The 11,988-nt window shown below is 43.8% G+C and overlaps 1 protein-coding gene across 2 annotated transcripts; it reads left to right on the forward strand.

The window, feature by feature from the left end:
* Positions 1 to 9,027: 9,027 nt before the first annotated feature.
* Positions 9,028 to 11,988, forward strand: LOC4327499 (scarecrow-like protein 9). 2 transcript variants are annotated; one of them, XM_015763813.3, is made up of 3 exons: positions 9,028 to 9,128; positions 9,294 to 10,084; positions 10,226 to 11,988. In XM_015763813.3, exons 2-3 carry the CDS (start codon positions 9,368 to 9,370, stop codon positions 11,828 to 11,830), a joined length of 2,322 nt encoding a protein of 773 aa, XP_015619299.1. In that variant the 5' UTR covers positions 9,028 to 9,128; positions 9,294 to 9,367; the 3' UTR covers positions 11,831 to 11,988. The 2 variants fall into 2 exon arrangements, with proteins under 2 accessions (XP_015619299.1, XP_015619294.1); XM_015763808.3 differs by having other exon boundaries at positions 9,294 to 11,988.

The following is an 11,988-nucleotide window of genomic DNA, read 5'->3' on the forward strand; positions in this document are numbered from 1 at the left end:
TAATCATTTTTTTATAAAGAAAGCTTTATTAATCTTAGACAATTATATCAAAGTGATACAATTACTCTAAAATCAATTATGACTTCTGCATAGCTAGAATGCACGCTGCCTACAATAAAAAAATAAATAAATTGCTTCAAAATTAAAAAGGATGACATGACAGCAAATATTATATCGCAGCAAACTGCACCCAAAAGTACTTTAAGCTCACGTCGAGATAATTTAGGTGCCTAGTTTATTCTCAGTAAAAAGTTGTCTTTTTTCTTTTCAAATTTGGTCCTATTTGGCTGGGGAATAGTGTATTACCACCTCCGTAAAAAAAATACAATTCTAACAATACACCTAGTATTAAGGGAAAATTAATGATGTCATAATTAAAGAACAGTGCGAATGCAACTGATGTCCTTGTATTATGTCATCAAGGCAACATGTCATGGTCAAACCCAACTCTTCTCCCAAACTGATCAAGAAAATTTTCGTTATCTGCTCGAGCTACGTGCCCCGGACAACTCCGAGACCGAAGCTGCAGGAAAGCCAAGTCAAAGGCGACATCTCCAAGCCCCATCTAACCTCGCTCGTGGTCAATATGCTACTTTCTGCTATCCCCAGGAAAAAAAAATTGCAAAGCAAAGCACCCTTAAAGCTTGGGGCATACGAGTACACTGCACCGGGACGCTGTTTGGTGCGCCTAATTAAACAATTCTTACATGGCTGCTTAGCCCACAAGACAGTCGGCGGTCAGCTGACGGTCAGTGATTAGCGATTAATTATATAGAACGGGTTTGTGCTTTGTTAGTGCGATGTTTCATGGATGCATAGAAAATAGAAATGATTGTTTAAATCAAGGCAGTTTCTTCACTCACAGTCTCACACCTGCATGCAAGGACCTGCAGCAACCATGGTACCAAACTACCAGGAAGGTGCTTAGGCTTCTTCCACCACAAGATAACGAAACACATGCAACGAAATTATTGAGACTAACCTGATCAGGTTTCACTGTTTGTTTCAGGACACTGGCACCAACGCTTTATTAGCAACATACTTTATCATTACTGGATCGCCAATTAGCGTTTAGCGATGACAGCATGATCTGAAGCAGGTAGATCAGAAACATTAATTTATGTTTTGGATAACGTGATAATTAAACAGATCCGAAAGTACAAACAACGAGTGCACTTGTACGCTGTCACAGCATCAGAACTTCACAGGAAGTCAAGAAGAACAGAGCGCTATATGACCAGATTTTTCTGACTTCTGACGGCGACCGTAGTTGCATGCATGATCGACCAGTCCTTGCTGGATTATGGACATTGAGCATGTCATTTCGTACGTGCTGTAGTATACAGTATACTCGTGTGGTCTACAGAGTATATCAGTTCGATTGAGATCGATGGATATATCAGAGAGATCAAGACTTAAAACCGCAGCTAGCAAAGTCTGGTTTCCCGGCCAGCTAGCTGATCAAACTAAATGACGACATCAACTAAAATTAAGTGACGTTTTTCTGATGGCTGATGCATGGCGTTATATATAAAATATACTCAGTGGGCACATGACAGACTAATAATTATATAAATTAAAGAGGAATTTTCAAAGGCGTGCAGTTTTTCTCGTGTTAAAATTGCTGACAGTGAAGTGTTGACGGTTTGTATCGGACCACGTATTTTACAACAAACTTCTACGGTAACAGCTAGAGCTAGCTGTCCATGTAGATATCCAACTAGCCAATAAGCGCCGTGTGTCAATTATCTGAATTATACCCTATTTGTCGTGGCATACATGGAGTGATCTGACCAAAAAAAATGCCGAAAGCTAGGGTGTGTTTAGTTCACACCAAAATTAGAAGTTTGATTGAAATTAGAACGATGTGATGAAAAAGTTGAAAGTTTGTGTGTGTAGAAAAGTTTTGATGTGATGGAAAATTAGAAGTTCGAAGAAAAAGTTTGAAACTAAACTCAGCCCTAGTAGTATTAATTAGCTAGCTTTGTCTACTACTCCTTCTGTCTCAAAACAAAAAAATGTAGAGTTATATGATACATATTTTAAAATTACATACACATTTATAGTTCTAGCATATGTCATATTCAGTTAAAGGTTTTTATATTTTAAAGAGTAAATTACACTTTGGTTCATGTTTTATTACCTAAGTTGCACATTAGGCTAGGCATTAGCAAAACTTTTCACTTTAGACAAGATTTTATCACCAAATTTTGCAAGTTGGACCAGTGGCCCACGCGTCAACCACTGATGTCTTCTTCCTCAATCCTCAATCCCCTACGTGCTTCCCTGCTCCCTCCCGATTCAATCGAATCCACTGTGAGCTCCTATGGTTAATCCCTTCGAGCACGCGGACCTCCACTGGTGAGCTCTTTCTAGCCTTACAAACTCACCACTCATCACTGCGCCAAAGCAGACCTGCTTGAGCATATACCCTGTGCCCTACATGCAGTGAGGAGTGAGAAGCCCCCACATATCCCATGATTATAGCTCAAGCTAGCCATTGCCGGTAGGTAGGCTCCCTGACCTGAGTTAGCGCTAGAGCTCAAGATCAAACTCTAACAGAGCTGACCCCGTACGTATTTCATCTAAATCTTCCTGTTTGCGCTACGCCATCCCAAGCTCATGTGGCAGTATGTCTAGGACAATTTGAGGTAGCTTGTCGTGATGGGCAATGAGGAACGTAGGTGGTGGAGGCATGCAAACCTGTTGGGAGTAAGGAATTGCAGGTTGAGATGCAATTGCAAAGATCTGGAGCTCAAGCTTTAGCTTTAATGGTGGTGTGGTGGTAGCTCGTTGCCGATGGTAGCCAAGAAAGGATCAACCTAGTCCATTGTGAAACATATTGTAAGAATACCTGGTCTCAAGTGAAAGCATGAGGTAGACCCTGGTTCATAGTGCAAGTTGGGTAAAATAACCTTGCCCAAAGTGTAATTCACTCTATTTTAAAACGAATGGAGTATATATGTTGTTTAAGGATAAGACAGTAATATCGTTATTTCTCCATTTTATATTTGACAGCCTTCTTTGTTTATTTTACAACCTTTGTAGATTATTTTAAAGATATATTCCCTCTATCCTAAAAATTATTCAATCCGATGTGTGTGTGTGTCTATACACACATACATGCTATCTAGATACATCTTCACGATTGATTTTTTTCTTTTTTGCAAGAGGAGTAGTCCCTCCATCCAAAATAATAACATCGCTTTTTTACCCATTTCACACATACCAATATAAATTAAAAAATATCTTTCACTTTATCAAATCCTAATATAATTTCACTTTATTAAATCCTAATATAATTGTTCCTCACTTTATCTAGTTCGAATGTATTTTTCTCACTTTTATAAACTCTAATGTAATGATTACTTAAAAGATACAAATTATTTTCAGGACAAATAAGATGGTGAAAGATAGGTTAGTTTTTATGAGGGAGTAAGTCTAGACTTGGGGAAGCAACTTTAAATGGTCTACGTGGTTACGAGTGTATATACGATTCCAATTTAAAATAGAACGTTTCCATGCTGATGTTTATGTATTTAATTAAATTCAGTGCGTGAGAATTTTGTGAGCTTCTCGCGGATTTACACTGCCAGAGAGTGTGGTGTCACGATGAAACGACACGCATGGGTGTATTAGTACATATATGAGTGGTGCTTGATGCTACGTCGTGTAACGTACGTGTAGTAGGTTGCTAATTGAGCATGTCCATGCTGTCATTTCGTTATTAGTAGTTGTAACAAGCTTTCTTCAGCCATAATGCACCTAGCACACCTTTGTTTACAGATGAAGCAATCGTAACTGCTACTGTACTAGTACTATACGTACGATTAATGCATACTGTACGTGATGATGAATGACACGATTGTTTATGTCCGATTGTCCATGATCACACATAAAAAGATCAACTTGCTATATATAAACACCAAAAGAAGATTGCCCCATGAATTAAAAAAACCTTAAAAACAAAAGAAAAGCCTGAAGCCCCTCCAAAATATAGTACTAACATCCTCATGTTGATCCGAAAAGATTCCCACCTGTCAGTGTTGTTGGTCTTGTGGCTCAGGTCCAATGTACCAAGACCTTCTAGAAGGAATCTATGGGGGCTCGCTCCACTTGCATCTGCATGCATGTGACGCAGCTCGCATGGAGTATATAGGAGTAAACTAACGAGTCTCAAGAAAACTAATCATCGCCATATACCGAGATTTTGAGAAAACTAATGAACAACCAGGTTTATTTGGTTATGGGATATAATCGCTTCTTAATTTGCTCAAAGCCTGCAATCTAACCAAACTGCGAGAAGGTCTTTGCCACACCTGGGACCCGTTTGGTTGACAATCATAAGTTGCTATCAAACTGTCAAACTCAAATTAAGATTATGTGCTCAAAATCTAATTAGCACACCTTAGCAAGATTAAGATAATCTTGTCATCTTTTCGGAGTCATTAGTAATAGTATGTACTGTCTAATTCGCTAGAAGGAATAAAAATCATGATATTTAAACTTGATTAATCTTAGGTGTGACAAAATCATGAGAAATTGCGTCCGGCAATCAAACAGACCCTTGACCACATCAGCCTCTTGAATAAAAGTATTTCTTCTTATTTATTGGATTTATTAGACTTTATCTTCTTATTTGTTGAAATTGTTTAGTTGCTTGTAATAAATGATGGGAGAATGGCAAATATACCACTACTTAATTTTACCTCCTAACTTGGAATAGCCATTAAAAAAACTGCAAATTTACCACTAGAATAGCTTCCATTTACCATTGTTGTTTGATGTGTGCAATTAAGAGGCTAAAAATAATTCATAAAACAAATGTGAAAAATCAAGGGAATAATAAGACCGATTCCCTATCTGCCTCTCTTCAAACCCTGGCAGCACTCATTTGTTCCCTTTGCCCATCCCCTCCTCTCTTCCTTGAGGAAACCTAGATCCCAAATCCCCTTATTACCTGTTCTTTTAAATCGAGAGCAAATTATCGGATAGATCGGTCATAATAAGGTACAAGATGGCGATGGAAGAGTTACAGGATATGTATTTTAGCCGGTAGCAAATCGAGCAGGCGGCGGTGGCGGCTTGGGTGACGGACTGCGGAGGCACGCGCAACAGCGGTCGGGTTTGCAGCGGCTTGGGCAGTAGCAGCAGCAGGCGACTGCAGCTTGGGCCTAGGTAGGCGCTGAGGCGGTCAATTATGGAGGTAGCTACAAATAAAAACGACGATGGCGGAGGCGGGTGTTGCGGCGGTCGATTATGCAGTCTATTGCGGCTGAGAAGCCGCAGGCGCAGCAGCTAACTATGGTGATAGCAGATGAGCAGCATGGACTACATCAACAACAACAACAACAACAACAACAACAACAACAACAACAACAACAACAACAACAACATGAGGATGGCTGTTAATCTTGCAAAGTTGTGGCAGCTGTTACTGTGGCTTTTATAATTTTCATAAAACCAAGATTTCTAATGATGTTTGTTCAATCTGTCAATCCGATGGCAGATAGTCTAGGTTCATACTGTATTTTAATGGCAATGCAATCACATTTTTCTTAATGGCAGATTCACAATAACAATTCAAACCAATAACAAATATGCAATTGGCCCATAAAAAACGAACCTAGTACCGAATGTAACACATCATAGTACTTGTCCATAGTACTAGGATGTGTCACATCCAGTACTATTGGTTTTTTATGGGATAGAGGAAGTAAGGGGGTGTTTGGGAAGGAGAGACTAAACTTCAGTGATTGAGCAAATACCACCCAAGTAATTGAGCAAATAACAGAACTCGTTTCATTGTAAAAAAAAAATGCGGCGGTATGTGGTGGTAACCACTGGCACTGTTCCCCGGGCCTCGCTCGTGGTAGACGACGGATGCCGCTCAGCTGGGTGCACGACGTACTCCACGGTGTAATTCATGTGCCGTTTCAGATGCGTGAGTGCGTGACGCCGTGACCCCGCTCATCCTGGACGCGTCCTGTCTGTCCTTCGTGCGTAATAAAGTGCGTGTGTCCACATGCCGACGTGGAGGAAGGGCCCCGCAGCCCCGCTGCGACGCACCACGCCGTCTGCTGATGTGTCGCTCGCGCTGCCTCGGGCCAGCGTGCGGCCGGCGTGCGGGAGCGGCGTGTCTGGCTCGGGACCACCACGTGGGGCCGTGGGGGAACTTGGTGGCCAAGGCAATTCTGTGTCCGTGGCCTTCGGTGAACCCGGCCCATGCGCCGTATAGTATAATCCACACATGACACAGCGCACCGCGCCAATCACAGTCCAGGAACCGCGAGAATTTTTTTATTTTTAACTTGGCGAGATTTCTCGCTGACACGGTCAATCGGCCACTGCACACGGGAGTGTACAGGACCAAGCGGGTCAATTACGGCTAATCCTAAATACAGCGACGACGGGCGGTTCGTGGGTACTACGTACTAGTAGCATATATCCATCTTAGAGTACCATCTAAATCTATGCTTCTAATTTATAGTACTCTGGATATTTTCTCACGGTAATCATAGAAATAAAACGCATAAGGTAACCAAATATAACTTAAAACAGATGAAGTTTAAAAGTCGCACCAAAAAGTCCAAACTTTAGGAGACATCACCTTCTGCATCCCTCGACCCTTCTCTTCCTCACTCAAGTCTACTTTTCCTTTTGTGTTCTGTCTGTACATATCTAATGCTCTTGAGCTGTGTTATTTCTTATGGCTTCCCAACCTATCTCTATCATTTTTTCATATGCACGCTTTTCAAACTGCTAAACGGCACATGTTTTGAAAAAGTTTATATAAGAAAGTTGCTTTAAAAATCATATCAATCCATTTTTCAAATTTTTATAGCTAATACTTAATTAAGCACGTGTTAATTTATCGCTCTGTTTTCCGTGTGGTGGGGAGGGGTTCCAAAAGAATACAGCCAAGTGTGTAAAGCGATATACTCAAGTACTCAACCCTAGTACAAAGGTATGCGCTTTACAAATTATAGAAAAGAATTAAAACAGTTGAAATTTAGAAACTCCCCAAATTTAAAATGTTCACGTTAATAAAAAAAACAAATTATCAACCCTAGTATAAAGATATATACACGCTATTTGCGTATTCCAGAAATAAAATTAAAACAACTGAAATTTAGAAACTCCCCAAATAAAAAAATGTTCATATTAATAAAGAAAATCAAATTACCACCATGAGTTAAGAATACTACTATACTTGATGTAGATGTAGCTCGTGCATGCAGGCACTATATGAGCTGTCTGCCACAGTTAGGGGATGGCCATGGATGGACCGATGCCTTGTTTTCTATCGACGTCACGATTTATATCTCTGCGACTATGATCACATACGGATGCTAATGTATGTACAGTACGTAAGGATGGTCACATGTACAGGTTATAATATGGAGCAATCCATGTCGAGTCATCGGTATTCTATATGCCAATTGGTAAATTAAGTAGTACGGAGTAGTAGTTAGTCAGTCACTCAGTCTTATTGCTTAGTTGCTTAAGACATTTTGTGTGGAGTTAGCTGATTAATTAAATATCTCTTGCCAAGGGAACAGCGAATTGATCATCGACCAAATACTTGGTTATTTGCTAGCTACTCAAATACACTCAATACTTGATCACAACGTACGTCTACACTTGTACTCTTCGTCTACGCTCGTCTCCCGAGTTTATAGTGCAGACAACTAAGTTTCAAAAAAAAAAAAAAACCAAGTTCGTCTAGAATTGGCCTTTCGATGTGTAAAATAAATATGCGCATGACCTATATACTTCAACCTGAACGTGTCAGAAAGAACATAGATTGAACACGCAAGCTAGTGGGTGTTAATGGCGTGCATATTTCATCAAATTCAGTGAGGCTATCCATTTTACATTTCCCCGCTAAAAAAGATAAGGGTATGAATAGAGTTACAAAGTCTAGCATTTTAGCGACCCACTTACTCTCTCCTAGAATAATTAGATATTTTATTACTAAAACCAAGGAGAAATAAAACTTCGACCGTAAGCTACTTGGTTGCATACATGTACGTGGGTTGCTCTCGCTATTATTAACGACACGACGAAATTAAATGCTGCATGCATGTCCTCCATTCAATTAAACACCGCATGTATATTTTCCCATTCGTAAGATGCTCTTTTTTTTCTCCTTATACACTCATCATCCTTGTATAGACTTAAAAAGGTTAACAATTCTTACCCTACCAATCATCTGTTAGACTATTTGGCTCTGTAGGTTGGGATCTTCTACTCACTCGTTTTTCACAGACACATTTCTCGAACGGTTAAATGATATGTGTTTTGCAAATATTTTCTATAGGAAAGTTGTTCTAAAAATTATATTAGTCCATTTTCAAGGTTTTTTTTCTTCAAATACTTGATTAATTATGGGCTACCTTATTTTTCGTGCAGAAGAAATAGGTTGAACACACTTTCGAACACAACCTTAATTTTGAATAGTACCTGCTACCTATATGAATTGAAACCAATTCTTGCCAATTCGATAGAGTTGAAACAATACAACACTACCAAAATTTTGATAGTACCAAAACTTATTTAAAATTTAGTGCGGCAAGTTTTTGATACAACTTCAAACCAAAAACAACCCTTTCTATCAAACTGATGCCAAATTTGATATGTTTGCAGCTGCACGCTGCTATCACACCCATCTGGCTAGAGTCACCAAGCTGCTCAATCAGTCAAACCGTCAAAGTATCGACCACCACAACAAACGTCCCCGGTGATGATGTGGATCACCACAACAACAAAATACTTCTGGCCCAAGTCGGCCAGTAATCAACAATCCGGTCTACGGACACGGTCCACCCCCCGCACCCAGCTCTCGGCCCAGGAGGCCGCTCGCGCTCGTTCCACGAACCTTCCCCACGGCGCAACCCCTCTCCGTGAACCCGCCCGCATCCCACCTCCGCGGCCGTGGACCAGGCGCAGGGAAGGTGTCGACACTTCGGCTGCGCGAGCGCATAGCCTCGGTTTTAATAGTCGGCGAACGGCTCGGGCCAGGCCAACCTGCGCCTCTCGAAAACACTGGTCCGCCTCCGTTCCCCTCTCCTCTCGGCTCTCTTATCTCACCCTTCGTTTCGCTCGTCTCCCTCCCGCCGCAGCAGGTACGCGACGCGAGCTCTCGTCGGCTGCGATGTTGTGCGTGCTGTTTACGGGTGACGGGTCGGACTAGCCGGCGCGTGGGCTCGACGAGGCGCTGCTCCTTCGTCGCCGCGGGTTTCTGATTTTTGTTTTAATTTTCGTGGTGTTTTTTTTGGCGCATTTGCTAGGTGGGGGGATTCGAGTGTTGGGAGGTTTGCATGCTCTGTGGTGGCGGTAGAGTTGGTGGTGGTGGTGGATACAGATGGTCATGGATGCTGGGGTGCACGACGTGTGCACGATGCTGCCCGGATCCAAGCGCGACGCGCACCTGCCGCTGCCAATCTACCCCCAAATCGCCGCCGCCAATGGGTTCGCGACGGCGGAGGAGTTCGACCCGCTGCTGTTCCTTTCGCCCGATGCGGTTTGCGGCGGCGGCGGCGGCGACTACCTGAATATTGTCTCCGCGCAGCCCATCTCGGCGGCCTCCACCAACGGCGCGTCGCCGCCGAGAGATGTCTCGGTCTCTGCTTCGGCGGCGTCGTCGGCGGCGGCGCAGCATGACGACTCCGAGGCTTTCTCGGATATCGTCCTGGGGTACATCAACCGCATGCTCATGGCCGAGGACATCGACGAGAAGTTCGAGCACTACCCGGTGAACGCCGATGATCTGCTCGCCGCCGAGAAGCCGTTCCTCGAGATCCTCGCCGACCAGTCGCCGTACTCGGGCGGCAGCTCGGTCGAGAGTCCCGACGGCAGCAGCGCCGCCAACTCCTGTAACAGCCTCAGTCCCTGCAACTGTAGCTCGTCCTCCGACGGGCTTGGCGCCGTGCCGCAGACGCCGGTCCTCGAGTTCCCCACGGCCGCCTTCTCGCAGACGCCCCAGCTGTACGGGGATCTGATCCCCACGGGGGGCATGGTGGAATCGGGCGGCGCCTGGCCGTACGACCCGACGGAATTCTATCAGCTCCAGACCAAGCCGGTTCGTGAGAACCTCCCGTCGCAATCTTCGTCGTTCGCGTCTTCGAACGGCAGCAGTGTTACTTTCTCAGAAGGATTCGAGTCGTTGCTGAGCCCGGCTGGTGTCTTGCCTGATGTTAGCCTGAATGATTTTGTTGTGCAGAACCAACAGGCTTTGCAGTTCCGCCGCGGGTTTCAAGAGGCAAGCAAGTTTCTTCCTGATGAGAGCAAGCTTGTGATTGATGTGGATAAGCTCTACAGTGGAGATGAGGGGAGTAGGTTCCTTGGTGAGGTTAGACAAGAGAAGAAGCTTGTGAAGGTGAAGACAGAAACCTCTGATGTTGAATCAGCAGGTCACCGAGGAAAGAAGCATTTCTATGGTGATGACCTGGATGCGGAGGAAGGGAGGTGCAGCAAGCATTCCGCGCAAGGGATTGACACTGACCACCTTGTGAGGGATTTGATGGACAAGGTCTTGCTATGCAATGGTGAGACATGCTCAAAAGGTGTTAAGGAGTTGCGTGAGGCTCTGCAGCATGATGTGGCGAAACATTCAGGCGGAGGCCATGGCAAAGGGTCCAGCCATGGCAAGGGTCGTGGAAAGAAACAACCCAAGAAGGAGGTGGTTGACCTGGAGACCCTTCTCATCCATTGTGCTCAGTCTGTGGCCACTGATGACAGGCGCAGTGCAACTGAGCTCCTGAAGCAGATCAGGCAGCATGCTCATGCCAATGGTGATGGTGATCAGCGTTTGGCACACTGCTTCGCCAACGGCCTCGAGGCGAGGCTGGCAGGTACTGGTAGTCAAATTTACAAGAACTACACGATAACTCGGCTTCCATGCACTGATGTGCTGAAAGCGTACCAGCTTTATTTGGCAGCTTGCCCATTTAAGAAGATCTCTCATTACTTTGCCAATCAAACAATTTTGAATGCTGTGGAGAAGGCCAAGAAAGTTCACATTGTCGATTATGGCATATACTATGGATTTCAGTGGCCGTGTCTTATTCAGCGGCTATCTAACAGGCCTGGAGGCCCACCAAAGCTTAGGATCACTGGAATTGACACACCTCAGCCTGGTTTCCGCCCAGCAGAACGCACAGAGGAGACGGGGAGATATCTAAGTGATTATGCTCAGACCTTCAATGTTCCTTTTGAATTCCAAGCTATTGCGTCTCGATTTGAGGCTGTCCGGATGGAGGATCTCCACATTGAGGAGGATGAGGTTCTGATTGTCAACTGCATGTTCAAATTCAAGAATTTGATGGATGAGAGTGTGGTGGCTGAGAGTCCAAGGAACATGGCATTGAAGACAATTAGGAAGATGAACCCACATGTGTTCATTCATGGGGTGGTGAATGGATCTTACAATGCACCATTTTTTGTGACACGCTTCCGGGAGGCCTTGTTCCACTATTCTGCTATCTTCGACATGTTGGAGACTAACATTCCCAAGGATAATGAGCAGAGGTTGCTCATTGAGTCTGCTCTATTTAGCCGGGAGGCAATCAATGTGATCTCTTGTGAGGGACTGGAGAGGATGGAGAGGCCAGAGACATACAAGCAATGGCAGGTACGGAACCAGAGGGTTGGGTTCAAGCAGTTGCCATTGAACCAGGATATGATGAAGCGTGCGCGGGAGAAGGTCAGGTGCTACCACAAGGACTTCATCATCGATGAGGACAACAGGTGGTTACTACAAGGATGGAAAGGGCGCATTTTGTTCGCACTGTCGACATGGAAGCCAGATAATCGATCATCTTCATAGCTTGTTCAGCTCTAATTATTGCATGATATTGTAAATGTAGACCTGTTCATATTTTTTTGGGGGGCATTTGGACCGATTGTTCCTGGTAGGCAATATATTGCTAGGTATGTTATTTGAACAACCAAGTAATGGGAAACTTCTGCTTAGGAATTGTCTTA

The sequence above is a fragment of the Oryza sativa genome, chromosome 1, assembly GCF_034140825.1.
Source record: "Oryza sativa Japonica Group chromosome 1, ASM3414082v1".
Lineage (NCBI taxonomy): Eukaryota > Viridiplantae > Streptophyta > Magnoliopsida > Poales > Poaceae > Oryza > Oryza sativa.